Below are 25,676 nucleotides of genomic sequence, written 5' to 3'. Positions count from 1 at the left end.
CTTTTGATAGATTCCTTTTAACTAGGTTCAGACTGGGAATCATACATAGACTCCTGTCCTTTCCAAAACCAAATGATTGGTCACGTGATTTAATATTGTGCCCTTGCGATGCCACCAAGCTATGTTTGTACTTCAGCTATTAGATAATGAACATATAGCATGGTGACTAGCGCAATTTTTAAAAGCTGTGTTTTATATCAGGAAAAGAAATATTCTGGAATTCTAATGGCTGCAATTGGTTTCTTCTACTTTTAACTGTAAATGAAGTGTGTTTGTTATTTAAACTTTTGTATAGAATTTGTAATGAAATTTGTATATAATTGTTCTGTGCTTTTATGTCTGTTTTAAATAGCAGCCGAATAAAGTTTTTCTTGAACCTTGAACTGGAGACGATGCACTGTGCAGCTGGCAATGCTTTGTATGCAGTCCAAGCAGCAGAGGTGATGCGTTGTTGTCTCAGGAGATGCTCCAGTTCCTTTCGGCACAACGTCATCGATGCGTGGATCTTGGCAATTGTAGCACTTTATATCCACAACCAAGTGACCAGGAATGGACTGGCATTACTTGGCAGGGCAAGACTTGCTGCAAGCAAAGTCCAGTTGCTGTTGCAGGTTGATGAGAAGTCTTTGATGTCCCTAAGACTTAGAACAGAGGGCAAGCCAGCATGCCCCTGGAGTGACTGTGGGTTCAAGTGAGATGGGTCCAGTCCTTCCTCAGCAGGGAAGAGGTTATCAAGCAGCAGGGCATTGCAGCAGGAAAGCGGTTCTTCCAGAACAGCAGTCCAGAAGTCAAGACTGATTTGCATATGGCTGTCTCTGAACTGGGCTGGCGAAGTGAGCTAAAGAACGATGATGGATTCAACCCAGATGTGTGACTGGGGGGTGAATGTCTGAAAACTTTCAGTGCTCTGTCCATCATCTCCTTGTGGTTGCTTTGTTCGCTCTCAGTTGGCAGGGTATGCCCGGACGTGGGTCCCTTGCTCACTTTACCATTGGATTAAAGCTAGTCTGGCTGATTAAGGCTGTTAGCCCAAAACTGGTCCCTGGATGCTTGTTTCCGGTCCAGGGAAGATATGGCTTGGCAGTACAGGCTGGACTATTGCCATGAGGCACAGGGTCAAGACTGATTTGCAAATGGCTGTGTCTGAACTGGGGTGGCGTAGTGAGCTAAAGAACGAGGATTGATTCCACCCAGATCTGTGACTGGGGGTGAGTGTCTGAAAAGTTTCAGCGCTTCGTTCATCATCTCCTTGTGTTTGCATCTTTCTAAAAGTGGCATTTTTAAAAGGGGAATTATAAATTCAACTTTACCAGTATAGAGGATTTATTATTACCATTCCAGTGATATGAAACATGATAGATCTACTCCTTCTCAATCAGGAATTACAACGTATAAAGTGTAATAAGGAATTCCCAATCTTAACATATGAGAGGGGTAGGCCTCACAGTAGCGATAAACGAATTTGGGTGTTTTTCACAACCAGAACATGCAAAACTTAAAAGTATCTGTCCTACCTTTTTGATTACACAGCACCCTGTCCTATGGGCTACCTAGGGTCTACCTTAGGGGTGACATATGTAATAAAAGGGGAGTTTAATGTTTGGCAAGGGGTTTTAAATGCCAAGCCAACATGGCAGTGTAAACTGCACACATATGCTCTGCAGTGACAGGCCTGAGACATGTTTACAGTGAGACATATCGGTGGCACCATCAGTGTTGCAGGGCCACTAGTAGCATTTAATTTACAGACCATGGATCCATATAGTACCCTCTACTAGAGCTGTATAGGTAAATTAAATATGCCAAATATGCCAATTGTGGATAATTCAATCAAACCATATTTAGGGGAGGGAGCACATGCACTTTAGCTCTGGGAGGAAGTGGTAAAGTGCTCAGATTCTTAATGCCAGCAAAAGGAATCCAGCAAAATTGGAGGCTAACAGGCAAAATGTTTGGTGGAAAACCACCCTAAGCCTGACAGGTGTAACACCAATTATGAACCTGGTGAGCAGAGAAAGTGGGAGTTGCAGACATAGACAGTATTGAAGGAATTCAAGATGCTAGATGTTAATCTAAAGTAGGAGTTTTATAAATTGTTTACAGAAGAGTATCCAATCATGTTCAATCAATCAATCAATCAATCATAACACTTGTATAGCGCACTACTCTACTCTTGGCCGCGAGGTAGGAGAAGGATCTGCCTCCGGGCGGTGGCTCTTCGGATGCGTGGTACGGCGGCGAGGGCAAGGCTAGTAGATCGTAGCTGGCGGGTGGGCGTGTAGAAGGTCAGGCGGTCGTTGAGGTACTTGGGGCCCAGGTTGTGGAGAGACTTGTGTGCATGGGTGAGGAGCCTGAACGTGATCCTCTTATTGACGGGGAGCCAGTGCAGGTCCCTCAGGTGGCCGGAGATGTGGCTGCGTCGGGGGATGTCCAGGATGAGTCGGGCGGAGGCGTTCTGGATGCGTTGGAGTGTTTTTTGTAGCTTGGCTGTGGTTCCGGCGTAGAGGGTGTTTCCGTAGTCCAGTCGGCTGGTGATGAGTGCCTGGGTGACCGTCTTCCTGGTTTCGGTCGGGATCCATCGGAAGATCTTGCGGAGCATGCGAAGGGTGTGAAAGCATGATGAGGAGACGACGTTGACTTGTCTGGTCATCGAGAGGGAGGAGTCCAGGATGAAGCCCAGGTTGCGTTCGTGGTCTGTTGGCTTGGGAGTGGTGCCCAGGGCGGGGGGCCACCAGGAGTCGTCCCAGGCGGAGGGCGATGGTCCCAGGATGAGGAATTCCGTCTTGTCTGAGTTCAGTTTCAGGCGGCTGTTCTTCATCCACTCGGCGATGTCTTTCATCCCTTCGTGTAGGCTGGTTCTGGTGGTGTCGGGGTCTCTGGTGAGAGAGAGAGGATCAGCTGGGTGTCGTCGGCATAGGTGATGATGTTGAGGTTGTGTTGGCGTGCGATGGCTGCAAGAGGTCTCATGTAGACGTTGAAGAGGGTGGGGCTGAGTGATGATCCTTGCGGTACGCCTCAGATGACTTCGGTGGCCTCGGATCGAAACGGGGCGAGGTGGACTCTCTGGGTTCTTCCGGCGAGGAACGAGATGATCCACTCCAGTGCCTTCTCTTGGATGCCGATGTTGCTGAGGCGTTGAACTAGGGTGCGATGGAAGACAGTGTTGAATGCTGCAGAGAGGTCCAGGAGGATGAGTGCCGCTGTTTCCCCGTTGTCGAGCAGGGCTCAGATGTCGTCGGTGGCTGCGATGAAGGCGGTCTCGGTGCTGTGGTTGTCTCTGAAACCGGACTGTGAGGGGTCGAGGGATCCGTTCGTCTCGAGGAAGGCGGCAAGCTGACTGTTGACGGTCTTCTCGATGACTTTGGCAGGAAAAGGGAGGAGCGAGATGGGGCGAAAGTTCTTGAGGTCGGTGGGGTCCGCTGTTGGTTTCTTCAGTAGGGCGCTGAGCTCGGCATGCTTCCAGCTCTCCAGGAAGGTGGCGGTGTTGAAGGAGGTGTTGATGATGTTCTGGAGTTGGGGTGCGATGGTGGAGTCGGCCTTGTTGAAGACCTGGTGGGGGCAGGGGTCGGTTGGAGATCCGGAGTGGATGGTGTTCATCGTGCGGGCTGTGTCTTCGGTGGTCACCGCGGTCCAGGTGCAGAGGGTGGCGGTGGGGGGCGTTGGTTCGACGGTTGGGTGCGTGGGAGGTGCGCCGAAGCTGTTGTGGATGTCGGCGATCTTGCGGTGGAAGAACGAGGCGAGAGAGTCGCAGAGATCTTGTGAAGGAGTGATGTCGTTGTTGCCGGTGCTGGGGTTGGAGAACTCCTTGACGATGCTGAAGAGTTCCTTGCTGTCGTGGGCGTTGTTGTCCAGTCGTTCCTTCAGAGATTTCTTCTTGGTGGTGCGGATAAGCTGGTGGTGCTTGCAGGTGGCGTGTTTGAGGGCGGTCATGTTGTCAGTGGTCTGGTCAAGGAGCCAGGCTTTCTCGAGGGTACGGCAGGTCTTCTTGGAGTCCTTGAGTTCGTCGGTGAATCAGGAGGCCTTCTTGCTTCTGGGTCTGCTGGGAGGGTTCTTCAGTGGTGCGAGGTCGTCGGCGCAGGCGGTCAGCCACTGCGTGAAGTTGCGGGCAGCTTCGTTGGGGTCCGTTGTGCTGGCGGGAGGGTTCTGGCTGAGCGAGGTGGTGAGCTGGTCGGCGGTGATCTTGCTCCAGCTCCTGTGAGGAACCTGTTGCGGGTGGTGGTGGGTCGTGGTTCTTCTGAAGCTGAAGTGAACGCAGCTGTGGTCGGTCCAGTGGAGTCTGGTGGAATGGCTGAAGGTGATGTGCTTGCTGGATGAGAAGACGGGATCAAGCGTGTGGCCGGCATAGTGGGTGGGGGTGTTGACCAGTTGCTTGAGTCCGAGGTTGGCGAGGTTGTCCAGCAGGCCCCCTAGGAGGATGTAGTCGGTGGAGGGGAGGGCGTGCGGGCTGATGAAGTCCATGATGTCCTCGCTGAATTGTGTGCGTGGTCCCGGGGGTCTGTAGACGAGGGTGCCTCTGAGGGTCGTCTTTGGGTCGGTGTGTATCTGGAAGTGGATTTGCTCCGCGGCGGCGAAGGTGTCGTCGGAGTCGGTCGTGATGCGGATGCTGTTCTTGTGGACGATGGCGATGCCTCCTCCGGTCTGGTTGACGCGGTCCCTCCTGATGATCTTGTACCCGTCCGGGATGGCGATGGCGATGTCGGGGGCTGAGGAGACGTTCATCCAGGTTTCTGTGAGGAAGGCGATGTCTGGTGATGTTGTGTCGAGGAGGTTCCAGAGTTCCACGGCGTGTCTGTGGACGGAGCGGGTGTTGAGCAGGATGCACTTGAGGTGGTTGCTGCTGGTGCTTGGCTTGGCGGGTGCGGTGCAGGTTCGGAGGCAGGTGAACTTGCAGGTTTTGCAGGTGAAGGGTCCGTGGATGCGTTTCGGGGTGGCCCGGCAGCAGGCGGGGTTCTGGCCGGCATTGAGTGCGTTGAGGGCGGCGGCGTTGTAGGTCAGACGGGTTGTCTTGCATCGGCAGGGGCCAGGGGTCCTGGCGCTGGGCGCGGTCCAGGCTCGGACGGGTGCAGACGGGCTTGATTTTAGCGTGCCTTTGGCACACAATCGGCGCACCCGCTGCGCGTGACTGCTGCGCGTATGCATGGGCGTCATAAGAAGGAGCCGGGGGGGAGGAGCAGCTGGGTGGCGGGAGCGGGCGGCGAATGGGCAGGAGGGGGGCGGGCCGCAGGGAGGCAGCGGCGGGAAAGGAGGACAGGGGGCGGCTCAGCGGCGGCTGGGTCGCCCTGTGGAAAACGAATTAAAAACGAAGGCAGCAAAAGAAGGGTAAACGAGGTCACAGCTGATGGAAAACAAAGGCAAGTGAGGCAGTAGCAGGGGTGTGTGGGGGCGGCCTCGCCTGGTTACAGGCTCAGCGGTCGCTCCCTGCACCTCTGTGCTGTCCCCTTAAGAAGGAGCCGGGAGGGAGGAGCAGCTGGGTGGCGGGAGCGGGCGGCGAATGGGCAGGAGGGGGGCGGTGCCGCAGGGAGGCAGCGGCGGGAAAAGAGGACAGGGGGCAGCTCAGCGGCAGTTGGGTCGCCCTGTGGAAAACGTATTAAAAACGAAGGCAGCAAAAGAAGGGTAAACGAGGGCACAGCTGATGGAAAAAAAAGGCAAGTGAGGCAGTAGCAGGGGTGTGTGGGGGCGACCTCGCCTGGTTACAGGCTCAGCGGCCGCTCCCTGCACCTCTGAAACTCAACTCCTTGTGTGTTGGATGCATGTGTTTTTGGTACTCATGGTTTAGGTGGATTGATGGTGGCTGCTTGAGATATAGTTGTAGTTCCTGATTACAGGTTGCCACAGTATCATTGTTCCCCAGGTCCAGCCTGAGGGTGGGAGGCAGGTCCGGTGTGCTCTGGTTGCAGTCAGCTGGGACAAGCAGATTTATCAGTCCCATCAAGAGACTAGTATGTGTAGCCCAAAGTCTGCACTAATTACAGTTGGCTGTGGTAGTGCCCACTTGTGGTAGTTCCTGTGACCTAACCTCTGCTAGCTTCATTCCTGTGTATGTGCAATTTTGGGCTGGTGCAGTGTTTTAACTTTTCCTCGTTTGTTGGACCTGCATGAGTGGTTTTGGGGCAGTCGAGGGCATCTTTGGTTGGTGTTCCTATTATATCCCTACTCAAGGATGAGGGTTGAGCTTCTCTCTCATTGTCAAGAAAGACAATAAGACAGTGCAGTGTCCATCTGGGGAGGCATTCTCACCTTGGTCTGTAATGCAAATATAACGAGGAATAATTGAGTGATGGAATTACCGGTCAGCCATGTGCGCAATTCAAGTCACAGGACAGTGTTTGGAAGGTGCCCTGCTCGCAGAGAGGCCAGGGTTCATGGCGGTGAAAGCGGCCCTGCAAGTTCGAGCGGTCCCGCAGGTATTTCTAGTCAGCAGCGACATTGACTCCTCCGTGTGACGGCCCTCATAAGGCTCCATCGTCGCGTGACACCCGACAGAGAACGGGAGGCAGCGGTGGGTCAAACCCCAACTGTCGGCAGAGGCACCCTCCGTGGCTACCGGGACAGGAGCGAAGGTGTGCCCTTCCCTCGCATCTTTGCGCACGCACTGACGCCACCCAAGTTTGACAGTTCAGAGGAATTTGGTATAGTATTGAGATTTCCACGTTTTCACTTCGTAAAACGTCTTATGCTTTGAACTGAAATGTTAAAGTGTCATTAATGCTGCTCCTCGTGGGTGTTAATGTATTTAATGTGGCCAGAGGCACATTGGTATCACAAAATATATAGCAATTGTTCGTATGCGTTCCAAAGACAGTTATACATTGTGTCACCTGCTTCCCCATAGCCCCAAATACAAAGAACTTTTTTTAACTCACTGTGAAATCCGTGATAAGATATGTATCTTTTTTAAAATATTTACGTCCATCTGCAAGAATGACTGTATCCCTATACTAATATTGTAGGCTGTGTTCTTCGTAATTTAGCTTCCTTTTCAATGTTTCTTTGCTATTGTTTGATAAGTTTTAAAGAGTTTCACGGAAACAAGGAAAGCTAAAGCAGTCAATTACTTCTGCTTTTCTATGTGTAAGTAGAAGGTTTCTTTGGGCTGCTTTTTCTTCTTGTAAAAATGTATATTTGTAAAAACAAAATTTCAACTCAAAACACACCTAGCGAAAAGCTGATTTCATTTATTGCAAAAAAATGTACAAACATAGGGGGATATGTACAAGGAAGTAGCGGAGAGAGGCGTTAGACGTCATGGCTTAACGCCTCACTCCGCCACTTCAGAAACGCAAGGCTGCACCATATTTACAAGGAGATGGTGCAGCCTTACGTTTCCCCCTGTGATCGGGCTAAGTTTAGCAACTTAGCATCAACGCAGGTACCCTTTCACCATTGTGCAATGGTGTCTGTGTACAGGGGAGGATTGTTTGTGTAGGAAGGTGTCCTTTCCTGCACATAAACAATCCTAAAATGCCATTCTGTCACTTTCATGTGTGCTGCTTCATGCAGCACACATGAAAGTCACAAAATTGCATTTTTATTAAAGGACTGTTTATGTACAGAAAGGGACACCTTCCTGTACATAACCAATCCATGGCATTTTGCATTTTTCATGTCTGCTGCACAAGGCAGCACACATTGAAAAAGCAAAACCGAGTAGAAATAATGCATTTCTCCTAGTTTTGCCAACTTAAGACCGGTTTTTACCTGGTCTTAAATTTGGCACCACCTCCTATGTACGCCAACCTTGTACATAGGAGCAGCATGAAAAACAATGGGTATTGAGATGGAACGCCCACTGCAACACCCACTTTCACGCTAACCATAGCGTGAAAGGGAACCTTATTTGCAAGGCAGCGTTAAGCCACATGAAGTGGCTTAGTGCTGCCTTGTAAATAAGGCGCAGCCCCTATCACCACCACAACGTTCATAAAAGTGACGTGGTGACGATAGGGATTTCTGCATATGTCCCATAGTTTAAACAAAACACTGGGGCAGATTTACAAGCCCCTTGCATGATTTTTGCACCACCGTTGCGTCACATTTTGTGATGCAGCAGCAGAGTTAAAATTCAGCGCATTTACAACGTGACACATGTAAGGAGATGCGTCACGTTGTAAAACCCTGAGTCATATTATACTTGTGTCAGATATAATGTATTCAGGGTGGGTGTTCCCATGCAGAAATGCCTCGTAACAGTGAGGCAGTGAAATCTACAAGATTTCACTGTGCCACTTCTAGGATGCCACTGCGTTAAAACCTTAAACCTGCTTGAAGCAGGCATTAGGAGTGACACAGCACAATAAGGATGGGCCTCAACATGCATTGCTGGAGTTGCGTCGTGCTTGCGACACGACTCCAGCAATGTGTGACTTTTGCACCAACAGATGAGTCCGAATTTCGGACGCATCTGTCAATTCTTGTGCCATGGTGCGTTGTATTGTAAATACAGCGGATCCATTGTGGCGCAAGGGTTTCTCAGGGTAGCACAGGGAAAGTGATGCTTCTCTAGAGATGTGTCACTTTCTTGTAAATCTGCCCCTTTGTTTTTATTCAGTTTGCCTTCACACTGGTTGTGGTAGTGGGTATATACTTCTTGTGAGGAGTCACTGGTCAAAAAGCAGACAGTGTGTGAGATATTGAGTTCTGATGTATTTTATTTTATATATTTAGGATGGTACTTTTGGTTATGAGAAATGAGAGTATGAGGCGAGCTCTTAAGCTAGTTACAAAGTCTGATCCTTTGCACATCCGCAGTCTTAACTAAAAATCGTAAAAGGAAAGTCAATAAAGTAGTCTGTATGGGGAGGGAGCACTCCTTTCACTCAGCTGACGTGATTGACAGCAGGGCCAGACTGGCTACCGGGCGTTATGGAATACTGCTGAGCTGGGGGCTGATTTCGTTGATGGGGACCTGCGTGTACTGAACGTAATTCGTTTTGATGTCATTATTTCAAAGTTGACGCAGGTCTCCATGAACGAAATCAGCCCCCAACGCAGTGAAATCAGCCCCCAGCTCGGCTAAATTCCAAAACGCCCGGTAGTCAGTCCGGCTCTGATTGACAGCCAGGCTGGGTGCGTCAGAGGTGTGCGGATCTGACGGAAGATGCACCCTTACACCCACTGCTGCCATCTGAAAACGTGGCCCTCGATTTCCATTTGCCCCAGTCCGTGGTGTGTCTGTCAGACCCGATCCTCTTGCCTAGTGTGTCGAGCTGCAGCCTCACTGATCTGACGTGTTTCTTATCTTCCAGTTTTGCCATCTCAAAGTAAGGAAGCAGAGGACGATGTTTTCATGGGCAAGAGCCAGTCGTTTGCTCCGAGTTCAGGTGATCCGCACCCCAACTTGTGGCATCCCACAAATCAGCACCACAGCAGAGATCCGAGGACCCCACACACAGAAGGTGGCGATCCTCACAGGCTCCACTCATGGGTGAGATGACTGAAGTTCAATGTGAACAAAGCCCTTCTGCGAGGAAATAAATGCCATAAACGCTCAATAGGATATTCTGCCTGCACTTAGTTTAGATTTCGTGTGGTATGTCGCGTTAGAAGGGGTGGGATGTGGGTGTTGGGATCTGGTATGTGTGTGCTTGGCAAGGCTGGAAGGCTGCCAACGGAGGTTTAAAAAGACTACCACCCAGATGCATCAAGCATCCATTTTGCGAATCCTTATTAGCGAAAAATAAGGATTCGCTAATAAGGAATAGCAAAATGCAATGCATGAAGGACTCGCTTAAAAATAGCGATTTCTTAAAATTCCTTAATTGCGAGTCGCAAATTGGGAGTCGCAATTAAGGAATACCTCCCCATTCATTCCTATGCGCCTAGAGGCCCATAGGAATGAATAGCAAGACAATCTCAATTTGCGATTCTCAATTAGAGATTCGCAAATTAAGATTGCAATTTCAAGGGTGCCAGGGTGTCAAAAGGACACCCTGTTGCACCCCTGAAATCTGCATATGGGTACATCTTGCACACACACATGCCCTAACGGCACGTTTGTGTGTAAAATGGAACGTTTTTGCAAATTACCATGAAGTTCAACTTCATAGTAATTTGCTCCCCCTATTAGCGAAATCACTAATTTTTTAACTTTAAAGCATTGCATTTAAGGAATCTCAATTTAAGATTCCTTAAATGCAATAGCAATTTAGGTAATCGCAATTTTGCGATTTCTTTAATTGCGATTTTTGCATTTGGGATGATGCATCCCAAATGCAAAAAAAATACCGGTCGCAAAGGGGCAGATTCTGAGAATCTGCCACTTTGCGAGCTGTTTTTAGCTTGATGCATCTATGCCTACATTTGTTATTTGAGGTTTCTATTTTCCATGGCTACCTCATAAACCTGTCTAGTGTCCTTACCCCCTTTCCTATTATTTACGGTGAAGCCTTACAATGAATAGGAGGCTTGGTATAGGATGCTTCTGGCACGTGCAGCCCCAGAGGAAAGTATGTCTTTTCACAAATTGTTGGAGTGGGGAGGGTCTTGTTTGATTACGTCATTAGGCAAATTCTGATCGGATATGGGCGAATGATTACTCTTGTAATGGAGCATTTTTTTTCCCATTTCAGGAAACAGGTTATTGGTGAGTCAAACGAAGACAATACAGCAGCCTTAAAAACTTTAGCAGCGAAATACGGTATTGAGAATCTCAAATATGAGCAGCAACTAAGGAATTAGATTCTCATGTAAACTAATAGCAGAAAAGGTCAAAGGGTAATTATGGGTAGGATCAGATCTCACTTTAAATGCTTCGATTAATATTGTGAAAGCGAAAGAGAAGTCAATTCAGAGAAGCTTGTGGAAGAGATTAGGTGGTCCAGAAAATCCCATAATTAAAGCAATCAGCAGGAAAGACTTTCAAAAAACATAAAGGAAGTTGGAGTCATGCAAAGTAAATAAACTTTATTGTATAGTTAGTAAAAACCATTACAAAAAGTAGAAAAAGAAGCATTGGTTAAAATAAATTATCAATGTGCATCCATGATTTAGACTTAGTAACATTAAAAAACAAGATGACATACAGTGAATGTCAAGTGTCAAGGCGAATCAATTATATGCTGTCCGTTTACTTGTTGTGGAACGGTGAGTGAAATTCACCTTCCATTGACTGGCAAAGAAGAAACAGCAGGTGCAAATCTTACGTGACATTAAAAAAGAGAGAACTAAATCTTGTTTACTCTAAAATTAACGGCATATCTAAAATAATTTCAACCTTGTGAGGTAATACCTCTTTTGTTCTCAAAGTTCATGACAAATTTGACTAATCTGCAGATTAATTGTGGATCCGCTGTACACAAAACCTGTATAACAGCGGAGCGACAGGTACGTACTCTATATTCAATGAACTTTGTCTTTAACCAGTACCGTCGTTCCTGATCCAGTGCAGGACAGATGCAGAGTAGGTGGATAAAGTCTTGTTTTGCATCGCCACACAGATCACACTCCTTAGTGTCTGGTTTCCTCCAATCCAGTTTGTCTGCATTTGTCGGCAGATTACCCATCCTTAAATTAAGATATTTCGTTTTGACATATGAGGAAAAGGAAAGCCCTAGATAGGCTGCAGGTTTAAGCACTTTATATGATTGGATTATCATCCAGGCATGCGCTCGGTAACTGAGGGTTAACTCGTCATTGATTAGCGAGTGCCTGTTTGCAGCCTTTTTAATCGCTTGCTTGAATGATGATACCGGTAACTTAGTTTGCCACAAGGATGTAAGTTCAGTAGTGTCGAGGGATAGTTTTAGATACTTAGCGTACTGAGAGTTGGGATTTTTTTGCATTGCTTCCCACGTGGCTTGGTTGATTCCTGTTTCCCTGTTCATCCAAATATCGTACCAGAATTTAATGGTCTCGTACTTTTTTTGCAGGTCTTGGGATTGCAGGCCGAACTCCAGTCGGACCTGCGCAGGTGAAGCATTAGACGACACACTAAAAACCTGCTTGTAGACTCTGATTTGGATACGGTCTAGAAGCTGTGCACTTCTGCCATGATGTAACACACTGCCATAGCCTATTGTGGGTAGTAACTTGGCTTTGATGACTGTCAGAAGTGGATTAAAAAACGGGCCTTTTAGCTGTTTGGAAATACTGTTAAACGCATGTAACAGGGCTATTCCTTTTTTTTCGATGACATTGAAGTGCAGGGAAAAGTTAAGGCGACTGTCCAATTGTATTCCCAGGTACTTGTAATTGCCCACCACTTCCAATTTTTTGTTGTCTATGATGAAAACCGGCAGGGTGTTACGTCGACGTGTCAGTATCATAATCTTTGTTTTCTGACTGTTCATTTCAAGGAGATTGAGTTTTGTATATTCTGCCAATTCATGCAGGAGGCGTTGCAGACCTATTTTTGTCTGACTTAAGAGCACCACATCGTCGGCATAGGAGAGATGTGTCAGACGTAGTGTTCCTAGCCGCGGTGGGTGAGCATTGGTCCCGTCCAGCCTTGAGGTTAGGTCTGCCAAGAACAGATTAAAAAGATGAGGGGCCAACACACAGCCCTGTTTTAATCCGTCATGTGTGTTAATCTTCCGTGTCAGCCGGTGCCCATTAGCGATCTTTACCTGCATCCAGGTGTCTGTGTATAAATCCATTATAGGATTGAGAATTGCCACCGGCAAGCCCTGCTGCTTTAATTTGGACCATAGTAGTTGACGGTTGATACGGTCAAAAGCCGCTTTGAAGTCAACAAAGCAGGAGTATAATGCTTGATGGTTTTGCATACTTTTTTCGGCGATTAAACTTATTGCCATGGCATTTGCCATGGTACCTGTACCCCTACGGAACCCAGTCTGGTTTACCGGGATCTTTTGATTAACCTCAGACCATTTTATAAGGTCAATTAACACCAAGGATGCGTAGTATTTAGCTTCAGCATCAATGAGTGCTATTAGACGGTAATTTGCTGGGTTTTTACGGTCTCCTCCTTTGTAAATCGGGTTTATAATCGCCCCTCTCCAACTTTCTGGCAGCCGGCTCGTGTCATTTATTGACCTAAATAGGATGTTTAACTTGCGTGCCCAGAATTGAGGGTCCTCCTTGTAGATGGCCTGGGGGACGCCATTTGGCCCAGGTGCACAGTCTTGTCTGCTTCTCTTAATTATTTGCAATGTTTCGAATTCCACATATGATCTTGATGTCTGGACTCCGCCTCGCTGGAAAACACTCATGTTGTTCAATTCTGCAGGGACAGTGGTCTTCACTTCCACTGTTTTTAATATTTTGTGAGCTGGTTTTGTGGGTGGCACCAGTTGGTTTACTGAAAAAGTATCAAGTAAATGTTGGACCCATGCATTTTCCGTGACACAGGTCATACTTGTTGTTTGTGCTGATCTATTTAGTGAATTTACTTGCGACCAGAATGCTCTGGAGTCGGATTTTTTTGTGTTGTGTAGCAATTTGGTCCAAAAGTCAGTGACTTTAGTTTTATTTTCAAGCCAGATTTGTTTTTTGTATTGTTTCCTAATTAATCGAAACATTTGCCATACGTGCGAATCCGAACTGCGACCCTTTGCTTGCCTCATGGACACCCGCAGACGCCTTCTTAAGGACAATATGGTCTTGCTGGTCTGACCATATTTCTTTTGATTGGTGTTCTCGTGCAAGTTGACTCCAGTTTTTGGTAGCTTTTCCAAAAAGGCAGTCCATATTTCTGCACACAATTCGCTTTTATCGGTTATGGTTTGAAGTAGGTGCTTAGCCTCATTGGCTATTTGAGGTAGTGAATTAGTCGTCCACCTTAATCGCTTCAGGTTGGTTGTTGTTATTTCCCCAGCTGTTGATCGGGCTTTTAAGTGTTTGCGCGTTGCCAGATTAATCTCAATATGCTGCATTGAGTGATCACTCTCCGCTGAGCATTGAATTTGGAATCTTTTGATTTGCCCCAGGAGGGGGAGCGAGACGATGGTGTAGTCCAGTATTGTGCTCATGCTAGGGCCTATGTGGGTAATTGAAGGGGGTTTATCCGGTTTGATTCTTCCATTTAATACTCGCAACCCCTGATTTTCCAGGGCCCACATCAACTGTTTTCCCACTCGGTCAGTCCTCTTGGCTGGCGGGATCTCCTGTGTTTCAACAGCCCAGAATTCGTTTGCAGCCATGATATTGTCTTCCTCTTCTGGGAACTGTATGAGATTTGCATTGAAATCGCCCGTCAGGATTATCTCCCATTCTGGTTGGTCAAGGCGGAAACCTGATATTGCATTATTAATTCCATTGAATAATTCTTTTTTTGCCTTCGTTTTTGGATGGGCGTATATATTGATTAATATAATAGTTCCGATACCAGCCTGGGATATCCTCTCTAACTTGATTATTTGCATGTCTGGTGTGGAGGCTGCCAGTTGGGAGGCCTTGACGTTTAATGCAGTGCTTATATAAACCGACAGACCCCCCTTTGCTCGACCATAGCGCTGAGCGTGAATTGCACTGACATGAAAACTGATTCTACCTGGAACATCGATTGGCTCTGTTAGCCAAGTTTCCTGCAGGGCAATGATGTCATATGTGTCCCAGGTGTCCATTTTCCTATTGTTGCTTAAAAATTCTTTGGCACCGGCGATATTCCAGGAAAGGACTTTTACTATACTATGTCCGGTGTTGCGTGCCCTGCTTTTAATTCAGTATTCCGTTTGGTCTTGCATTTGTCTATTCTGTTGGTCGGTTTTGGAAATGTCTACACCCCTTGCCCCTTGCAATACCGAATATGTACATCGGCTAACCCCGGTGTGATCTCTTAATTTGGTGCGCTTTCTTAATAGGGGCGAGGGATAACCTATCGTTTCCTCTTCCTTGAGCGAGATGCCCCATTCTTCAAATTTCCTAGTTTCGTTGAGTAACTGTTTGACAGTTTCCGCGCTCCTCCAAGTTGTAAGGGTGCCTTCCTTTGGTGTGTTGTTTGCGAGGGTGATGAATTCAATTTTCAGCAGGTCCGTAGATGTTATGTGGTTGAGACTCCGGATAGTTGGAGTCAATAACAACCCAGTGAGGAAGTCTTTACTGTCACATTAAGTCCAAACACTTTCCAGCAGTTTATAAATGCAGGAGGAAAGGTCACTTTCAGAGGACATCTAGAGGGGGAAAAAGTCTTAAAACTAAAATAAAAAATGCGGTTCTGTTTCCTGCTCATGGGCCGTACTGTACATACTGTAGCATACATTGGATTGAGACCATCTGGCTGTAAAATCAGCTTTGGATGAAGTGCCTAGTCGAAATTTATTACACAGATTAATCATATCTGCCATTGCAGTCCAATCTGCATAATCCTCTTTACCTAGAGAAGTTTTATAACAGAGATACAATGGACCTCGATTTACATAATAAATTGACATATCACAACAACTGCTGGCTTAGAATTTAATTTGAATGGTCGTGAAAGTTTCCAGCGTAAACCTAGTTGGATCAGCCCTGAGTTCATATTGTCCTAGATGCAAAAGCAACAGACATGCACCAGCCACCCGTTACCCCTCTCACGTTTTTGGGCCCCTCTGCCCTCTGCATCTCAATTACATCTCCCAACGACTGATGGTAAAGGAGGACCTGTTTGACTATCATTTTGCCTAGAATAGAAGGAGGTAATAGCACCTCTTTGTCTAATATTTGCAGCAAAAGTACTATGCGCAATAAAAGCCTACCTGTAGGTTGTAGGAGGCTGCAAACCAGCCTCAGAAAAATATTTTGAGAATAAAAACGGAGATTTCAGATTAACTCCACATGACAGAGAGACCCTTTCTGGTTTTTTTTCTCTAAAAACGTCCATCATTGCAAAAAGGCACCCAGTACCAGGTTAGACCCACCTGCCCCCACCACATTTCATGTATTCGCTGTATAACATGGGCACTTTCCTGAATCTAAGCATTCCATCTCACTTCAGGCTCAATATAAGACGGAGATAGTAATATTCATAAACCAACGGAATAGACGAGCCTAAAAGCTTAAGAAGCCTATTCAATTCATATTTACTCCCTATAAGTAAGATTTTACCTGTTGAAACATTCAGCTGAATTGTTTTTGTTGCCAAGGCGCCTATGATTGAGAATGAGCATTTACGTGTCTCTCTTCGCCAGAGTTTACCTACTCTGTTGATCCAGGGGTCCCCTGAGGCTGTACCCTCTCTTTCTCCTCTTGATGATTGTCAACAAGGTGTTGTAATGATCAAGGGGATGAAGGGCCTTCGAGAGGAGTCTGGGATGACAACAGGGAATTTTTATGGGGACCTAGGAGGAGGGGATAGATTCAGTGTTTGCACCTAGAATGGTAGAAGGTCTAATGAGGGTGATGAGTGGTTTGGGGCTGGCGTTCTTCCTTATTCGATATAGGAGACTCACAAGCTCTCACCGACCCGGGGCTGGCTTGATCCTTTCCAGGAATGCCCTGGAAGCATTGCTTAGAATGGCCACTGTCTACAGTCATGAAATCCTGAGAGGTCCATGGGGGCTCTGGGGATGGCAGTTATCACTGTGCAAGAAGGCCTGCGCTGAAGCATCCACTCAACCTCCTCCCAGTGCTGTTTGGAGTTCTATCTTTCATTGGTTTTATCTGACCAGGGAATCTATTCCGGCTAACTGCTTCTTTGGCCGGGTGTCTCTTAAAGGCTGAGAAGAAGCAGAACCAGGGGGTTTCTATCGGGTGAGAGTTCCCAGCTGAAAGGCTGTGTTCAACTGCAGCTGAACTAGGGAGGCTGGGGTAGTATAAGGCTTTTAAAACTACCTTTGCCACCCCAGGTATGTGAACTAAGGTCACAAGACCATATCACACTCACAGAAGATGAGCAGTGCCAATGGAGGGACAGGAAGCCAGGAAGTAAACAGCGAGGGAGATCTTCTCCAAGAGGAGCCTGCTCTAAAATGTGTCCCAAGGCGGAAGGAAGGAAACAAAGTGTGGGGGGAAAACTGACGAACCTCCCAGAAATACTACTTGTAACATGGTCACAACTTGTTTCCAGTCCAAAGTTAGGTAACATAGGAACTGTTCGACTGAGAAGAGGCCTTTTGTTTGTGTGCTTGTGTGCATTCCACTATAATGACACAAATATATAGGGCCCGATTCAGAAAGGTAAAATGAGATGAAAGTCTGACTTTACAGCTTTCAGTATTCACAAAGGGAATTTACTACTCGTAAATGCCCTTTGTGAATACCGAAAGTCGTAAAGTTAGACTTTCGTCTCAATTTGCCTTTTTTGAATCGGGCCCAAAGATGTTATTACAGCTGTCGACTGACTGATGTCTTGATGGTGAGTCTCAACTAGTCCAGGCTGTGCAGCCAGCGGCACTATGCATTCCTTGGCCTGTTGATCTATACTGCGAATGTAAAAAGTGACAGCACTCTTGATGAATGGAAAGCAATAAAGTATAAATGTGATTGGAGACATACAAGAGAACATATGAGGCAACTTACCCAGTATGTGAAAGGCGTGCAACCCTTAATTCTCTCATGATCACGCAAGCAGCTCATGGCTCCTGTTTGCTCTCTTCCAGGATCGGGTTGGAGATCGCCCGGCGGCTGGCACAGGAGGGTGCACATGTGGTGGTGAGCAGCCGTAAGAAGGATCACGTGCACCAAGCAGTGATGGAGCTGAAGGCGGAAGACCTGAGCGTGACGGGGGTTGTGTGCCATGTGGGGAAGGAGGAAGACAGGCAGAGGCTGGTAGCAACAGTGAGTGATCTGCTAACATCCTTGGAATATCTGAGCCATTTTCTATATATTTGGGGCCTGATTAAAATCTCTATTTGAGGGAGCTCAGCTTTTTTTTTCCTTACCTGTGAGCAAAGGGTCCAAAGAGATTTATTTCCTTTTAAGTTCATTCTAGTACTGACCTGAGGAACCTCAGCCGGTACCCGGCCCTGCGACTGTACTGTGTGAAGATCCAGGCACTACCCTGGAGGCAAGGAAAACAGTTCACAAAACGTTTTGTAAGACCCAGTTCATAAGAGTAGCTTCATTGAGCCTCAATACCTAGGCTTGATGGAGGAAGTGCTGGGAACTATGCACCTTATGCTCATTCTCAATTTACCTCATTTGAGGGGACCCCTGGGCCCCGCACAACCCAGCAATGGTGTCTGGTTGTATTAGATTGCAGAATTATTGTATTCTTGTATCTATGTGTGTTTAATACATACGAGCAGAAATAGTATAAGAGTTTCAGTATTAGTCTATAAGTTGCCTTAGCTAACCTCTATTACACTGCAAAAATCCACTTTTAGGCCTTTTGCAGTAATCTGGCACAACTATTATGAGGTGCCTAAAAGCTGCTGTCTTACCTCGCCATATGGAAGTTTTAGCCCTGCATGGACGCATGTAGTAACTGTACAAAATATGGTCCTAATTTTCTTATTAAAGTCTTGTAACATCACAGTTCAATGGTTACACAACATCATATCAATACTCTGCTGTAATAAGCTATTGAAGATTAATTGTGATGTAACAATAACAGCAATAATCAGTTCAAGTAGACAGCGTGAATAACAGGTCACTAAATGGAATTAACCCCTTCTCTGCTAGGCCTCCCCCCCCGCGTGCTATGCCTTTTTTTGGCTGTTTGGGGTAGTTCGCGCTTAGCCCCTGTAACCTTTTGACCACAGGAGATATCCACGCTAAATTTGCATCCTTTTTTTTCCAACATCATGGGAATTCTAAAGGTACCCAGGGTTTGTTGATTTCCCTAAAGGGGACCCAGACATTAGCCAAAATACAGCTGAATTGTTTTTTTTTTTTGAGAAATGGGAAAAAAGGGCTACAGATTAAAGCGTCTGTTTTTTCCCTGCAAATCGTATCAAAAAAGGGGTTGTGATGCTGCAATCACCATCTTCCCAGCTTCCAGAGACAAACAGACTTTTGTCAGAAACCCAACATTTTTTATACAGTTTTGGTATTTTTCTGGGACATAGCCTATTTTTGCTATTTTTTGTGCTTTCAACCTCCTTCAAGTTAGTGGTAGAAATGGTATGAAAGCAATAATGGATACTTCAAAGCTAAACATTTTGGAAAAGTAAACAAAATTCAGAATTCAGCAAAGCGTCATTTGTGTGGATCCTTCAAGGTTTCTACAGAGAAACTGACAGCTAAATATAGGAAAAATTGAAAATTTGTTGAAATGAACAGCCTTATGTCTCAACGTTTTCACCTGCAACTTCTTTTAATAATGTCAGCTGTGTGAAAGTAATATACCCTTACAATTGCTGGACTTTTCTGGTTGTGGAGATATATAGGACTTGTGGGCTCACTAAGAACACGACGCACCCAGAGCCAATAACTGAGCAGCGTCTTGCAATGGTTTTTTATTATGTGCCGGGTATATAGCAATTATTTTGGGAAAATGTATACATGGAAAAATAGGTATGAAAGACACCTATATATATTTCTGAAATGGGAACAAAATATTGAGTTTAGAAACAGTAGATATTTGCACATTTCGGAAATTAGGAGTACCCATTCTACCATGAGAATTGTAGGTAATTTTTCAAAATGACTTCTTTTTTACACATTGTCTTTCATTTGGAAGGCAGAAATGCATCGAAAGTAAATAGGTAACAACAGTTGCTCTACAATACTGTGTTACCCTAAGTCTCCCGATAAAAATGGTACCTCACTTGTGTGAGTAGGGTTTGTGCCCACGACAGGAAAGGGCTCAAAACGCAATGTGGATACACCACATTTTCACAATGAAAAATGAATTTTTTTTTGCAAAGTGCCTAGATGTAGTTTTTTAACACTAGCTCTGCCTGCACCTAGGAAAACCTAGCAAACCTATACATTTTTAAAAACTAGACACCCATCCAGGAAAGGGTGACTTGACTGGCTCTCACCAGGTTCTGTTACCAAAATCCCTTGCAAACCTAAAAAATTGTCCCCAAAAAATAATTTTTCTCACATTTCTGTGGTGGAAAGTTCTGGAATCTGTGATGATCCACAAAATTCCACCCACCCCACGTTTCCTGAAGTCTTCTGAGAAAAATGGTACCTCACTTGTGTGGGTAGGCCTAGTGCCCATGACAGGAAACGGCCCAAAACGCAAGGTCGAAACACTACATTTTCACAGTGAAAAATTACCCTTTTTTTGCAAAGTGCCTAGCTGTAGTTAAGTGTGGGCCGAAAATTCGTTCCGCTCGCGAATTTGCGGATTTTCGCGATCAGCGAATCTCGCAAAATTGCAGAACAATCCACGAATCCGCGAGCGGGACAAATTTTCCATGAAGCACTACTTACAGGGTGCGTTTGCTCCTCGGGCTGCGTCACTTCAACTGCGTCATTTATCAACGGACAGAAGGGTGACAGAGCTCTCTGCAAGTGCGAAGGGTGCCTTGTCAGGCTGGTGGGGTCCCGGGAGACTTGCAGAGGAAGTAAGCAACAAAGGACAAGGACATGCTACTTCACATGAATGCTGGCACGTGTCTGATGGAAATCTTGCTACTTTGACCAGTTACCAAGGTGCAATAGACGGTTACCTGATAAAGGCCCACAAGCCGAAACACGCGTAGTTCTTATCTACTGCTTTGCCTCCATCGTTTTCTTGTCTAAATGCTCTGTCTATGTTTGCTATGTTTTTTAGGAGCTTTTATGATGTTGTTCTGTAAATAGTTTATCACTCCTCTACAGTCAAAGAATAATGTGTATGGATTTCATCAAAGATATTTTTGTACAAAATCAATATTTGATTAATAAAATTTATCAATATTTTCTACCCATGTGGTAATTAGTTCTTTATACGTGGGTTTTCTCTATTTCATTTTGGTTAGTCACCTAGCTTTATTATTTTTATTACTCTCATTTCCATTGTATATTTTGCTGCTGTTCTACTTTGCTATAGACCTTTTTCAAAATTGCACTACTTACAGGGTTACAGCAGGTGCCCAAGTTGAAGCTAATTTCTTTGTAACCATTTACAAAATGTTACAAAGAAATTAACTTCAACTTGGGCACCTGCTGTAATGCTGTAAGTGCTTCCTGAGCGGCGCCTCGTTTCCTACTTGCAATTGTTCTCTGACCCTGCCCTGACTCTCGAAGCAGGGTCAGAGAATAGTTACAAGTATGGCACAAGGCTCCTGTCACAAAAATCACACCTCAACAGGAAGCACTTACAGATAAATAAAGCAGGTGCCCGAGTTGAAGCTCAAATTCAGTAACTTTTTAATCAGCCCAAAACATTAGTGAGCACTGTCGAGGCTGGGCAAGTGTGCTTTAACCCCGTCTCTGCTGTCCAAAATTAGCTGTAATACTCGAGGGAGGTCTTTGCATCCATGAGTTTCTCGAGCGCGATCCCCTTGTAGTTCCTGTGGCCAGGAGGCTGCTTTCTCCTCACCTGCTGCCCTGCTCGCTCTCTGACCCTTTACACAAGAGGCATGTGCACAAGCATAGAAGCCCCGCACCACACACTAGCAGTATTAAACATTTTTCCCGCCCTTTACCAACTATGATGGACAGGTCACATAAGGGACCTCAGCGTCTTTTGGCGCGGTGGCAAAGTTACAGGCACACATGGTCAGTGGAGACAAATCTTCTGGCCCTTTACGCAGCTGCAGTGTAGGAAAAGCACTATACATTTACACAACGAGGTAGCACTTACTGATTAGCCAGTACTCCAGTTGAGTAGAGGTACTGCACAAAACGGTGGCATTTCGTGGATAACTATGCAGGGGAGGATTCATTCTGGGACGAGGCTCCTGTCACAAAAATTAAACCTCAACAGGAAGCACTTACAGATATAGCTGGTGCCAGAGTTGAAGTTCAAATTCAGTAACGTTTTTAATCAGCCTAAACCTACAGAAACTGAAATGGGGTGGAAAGGATATAAAACCAATAATGGACAAATTCCAAAAAGAAGTGCTCAAACTCACATTAAAAGAAAAAGGAAACCCTATAAAAACATGGGAACATCTATGCGATGTCTTAACCGGAAATCCCCCAACCACGAAATTGAATAATGCAAGACTCAATACCGGGAAAAAGCCATGGTACAACATCACCCTTCGGGAGGAAAAACGGAAAATCTCACGTGAAGTTCGGAAGCAGGTAATAACGATGAAAAACGGTAAGAAACCGGATAAGGCGAAATTAAAGGCCATGCGAAAAAAATATAGGATTTTGCTGAGTAATGCAAAAAAATCATACTAAGATGGAATCTGGACAACACTACTAATCGCTGGTAAATACAAAAATGGCCGGACATTCTGGGGTTTCATAAATAAACTGGCAAAGGGAAACCTTCTAAGACAAGAGGCAGGAATTGGAGAAAATAAGTGGATCCAGTATGTCAAAAATATGTTTATTGACAGGGAGGACGGACAAAAATGTCATGGCAAAAATGAGTGCGAAATATGTGCCAGAAACTCGGAACATGCGAAAAATATTTTAGAAACACGAGAAATTCCGGTAAAAGATATGAGGAAGTCATCGCATGATAATGAAAATTGGACCAAAGTTAACATCGGTAATAGGCCAACCATATCATCAAAAAAATCAGAAGATTCGGTACCAAGTCCAGACACCCTTGTAACTGTTGAACAGCTACAAGGAATAATAAAACGCCTGAAAATAGAGGGGGCAGCAGGTCCCAATGGGCTCCCAAACGCCATTTTTAAACATTCTCCTGAGGTCTAGGCAGAATACTTAACACCACTTTTTAACTTAATCTACAACCAGAATAAAATTACCAAGTCTTGGAGTGGGAGTATAATGCACCCTATTTTCAAGCAAGGCAAACATAATGAGCCGGGGAACTATAGGCTGATATCGCTAGTGGATGTGGAGGCGAAACTGTACGGTTCTTGTTTATTGCTGCACCTCCAAGACTGGATGGAGAACACAAATATAATACCCATGTTCCAAACGGGTTTTCGGCCAAGGACGGGCACACTGACAAACCTAATAACCCTGGCTCTCCTGAAGGAAAAAGCAGAAACAAAGAAGACCAGATTGTTTGCATGTTTTATAGACCTACGAGCTGCTTTTTACAGGGTGAACCGAAATAGACTATGGGAAAAATTAAGATCATGGGGACTACCGAAGAACCTAATGGAGGCAATATTAAGCCTGTGTAGTGAAACATGGGCAAGAGTTAAATTGGGAGACGGTAGCAGTGTTACGGACAAAATTAGCATGAAACAGGGCTTAAAACAAGGCTGCGTCCTGGCCCCCAGCTTATTCAATCTTTACATGGCGTATATTGTCAGACACCTGCAAAAACCCCAAGTCCCTTCCTGCAGTATGCGGACAACTTTGTTGTTCTGAGTCAAACCCCAATAGGACTCCAAAGAATGATTAACAACCTGATAACTTACTTGGAGCACGAAAGTTTGGAACTAAATATAGAGAAAACCAAGGTGGTCCGCCTGGTAGACCCGAAAAAATCAACATTTAAATGGTACGCAAATAGTACCCTAATAAAGGAAGAAACATCCTACAAGTACTTAGGTCTAAAACTGGGGCGAAGCTTAGCTAACAAGGATCATAAAATAGACCTAAAGGCAAAATCACAATCCTTGATCTATGCATTCCGGCAATTACAGAACAAATTATGTTGTCCAAATTATACACACCTGCTTAAAGTGATGAAATCGCAAACTTTACCCACTTTGCCATATGCATTAGTCACCTGGTGTGGCAAAGAGGCGGGGTTGTTGAACAGCCCTAAAACAAAGACATATAAGGCGGCTTTAAACCTCCCAAAATCAGCCTCACCTGCGCAGGTTCGCCTAGAATTTGGCCTGCTAAGTCAGACGTTTCGTAGCGTGGGTACTTTTGCAAAACTTTGTCATAAAGTACGTCTGTGAGAGGAAGGCTCACTGAATAGCCTGTGTTGGGAAGAAATCAGAATCCAACAAAAATAGCATACGCTACGCAGTTGGGGAGATTTCTTGAATCGATCTTTGAGTTGCATAGGAATCCAATCGACATGGGATTAGAGGCCAGACAGAACCAGCTTCGACAAAATAACAAATAATGCTGTCAAAAGGAAATCCTACTTGGAAGACAAATCAATAATTTTGAAGCGACGACATGGGTGGACAGTGATAAACTCATATTCCGGGATAAAGCCGCAGCCTTATTTAGAAAGTCACTTTAATATGACACTAAAACACAGATATATAGAACATCGGCTGGGCTTACAGCTTTCAAAGGACTTGTTACCATCCTGGAAAGGTAGTTACACGGACCTTTATTGTCGCCTATGTGGTTATCAAAATGAAACATTAACCCACCTGCTATGTGTTTGCCCAGCTCTTATGGACTTAAGGAGACAGCTTTTAAAAAATATTTTTAATCAATTGAACATTCGAACATGCAGGCAAGCTGTAATTCGATGGTTGGATGGATCGTCCCCAACGTTGGCTTGTAGGGGGGTTAAATACATGAGGAAAGCACAATCTCTGCTAGGACAAGCGGAAATTGGGGAGACAAGAGAAGTTGGAAACGCTAAATTCAACACTTGATAGGCAAAAGTAGTATTTATGGCCAAGTAAGAAGAACTCAACTGAAATTAAATAATTGAGAACTTGATAATTTTATGGACTATTCAGTTTAATATGACAAAATTCATGCTCATTTTTTAACAAATGATTTTCTAATGTGTTTGTAATAATTTTTAATAATTGAAAACAATAAAATTTGACTGACTGACTAATCAGCCCAAAACATTAGTGAGCACGGTCGAGGCTGGGCAAGTGTGCTTTAACCCCGTATCTGCTGTCGAAACTAAATTAGCTGTAATACTCGAGGGAGGTCTTTGCATCCATGAGTTTCTCGAGCGTGATCCCCGTGTAGTTCCTGTGGCCAGGAGGCTGCTTTCTCCTCACCTGCTGCCCTAATCATTCTCTGACCCTTTACACAAGAGGCATGTGCACACGCATAGAAGCCCCGCACCACACACTCGCGGTATCAAACGTCTTCCCACCCTTTCCCAACTATGATGGACAGCTCACTCAAGGGACCTCGGCGCCTTCTGGCATGGTGGCAAAGTTTCACCCACCCTGCATTTCCCAAAGTCTTCCAAGAAAAATGGTACCTCACTTGTGTGGGTAGGCCTAGTGCCCGCGACAGGAAACGGCCCAAAACACAAGGTGGACACATTACATTTTCACAGCGAAAAATTACCCTCTTTTTGCAACGCTCCTTTTAACCCTAGCTCTGCCGGCACCTCAGGAAACCTAGCAAAACTATACATTTTTGAAAACTAAAAGCCCAGGGAAATCCAGGATGTGGTGACTCGACTGTCTCTCACCAGGTTCTGTTACCCAGAATCCCTTGCAAACCTGACAAATTGTAAAAAAAACACATTTTCCTCACATTTCTATGGTGGAAAGTTCTGGAATCTGTGTGGATCCACCAAATTCCACCCACCCCGAGTTTCCCAAAGTCTTCAGAGAAAAATGCTACCTCACTTGTGTGGGTAGGCCTAGTGCCCGCAACAGGAAACGGCCCAAAACACAAGGTGGACACACCACATTTACACAGCAAAAAATGACCCTCTTTTTGCAACTCTCCTAGCTGTAGTTTAACCCTAGCTCTGCCGGCACCTCAGGAAACCTTGCAAACCTATACATTTTTGAAAACTAGACACCTGGGGAATGCTAGGGAGGTATGGCTTGCACGGATGCCCCAAATTTTTCTTTCCCAGAATCCCCTGAAACCTCAAATTTAGCTGAAAAAAACACTTTTTCCACACATTTTTGTGCGGGAAAGTT

At 45.5% G+C, this 25,676-nt stretch overlaps 1 protein-coding gene across 1 annotated transcript in view; it reads left to right on the top strand.

Annotated features, from left to right (window-relative positions):
* Positions 1-6,496: 6,496 nt before the first annotated feature.
* LOC147716744 (dehydrogenase/reductase SDR family member 4-like) overlaps positions 6,497-25,676 on the top strand; it is a 146,641-nt gene continuing 127,461 nt past the window's right edge. The window contains exons 1-3 of the mRNA XM_086923686.1: positions 6,497-6,629; positions 9,246-9,424; positions 17,475-17,652. Coding sequence (XP_086779812.1) covers positions 9,279-9,424; positions 17,475-17,652 — 324 coding nt within the window. The 5' untranslated portion in view covers positions 6,497-6,629; positions 9,246-9,278. The remainder of the gene's footprint in view (positions 6,630-9,245; positions 9,425-17,474; positions 17,653-25,676) is intronic.

This window comes from Lissotriton vulgaris, chromosome 5 (genome assembly GCF_964263255.1).
Source record: "Lissotriton vulgaris chromosome 5, aLisVul1.2, whole genome shotgun sequence".
NCBI lineage: Eukaryota > Metazoa > Chordata > Amphibia > Caudata > Salamandridae > Lissotriton > Lissotriton vulgaris.
This window is presented reverse-complemented; position numbering and strand designations above follow the sequence as displayed.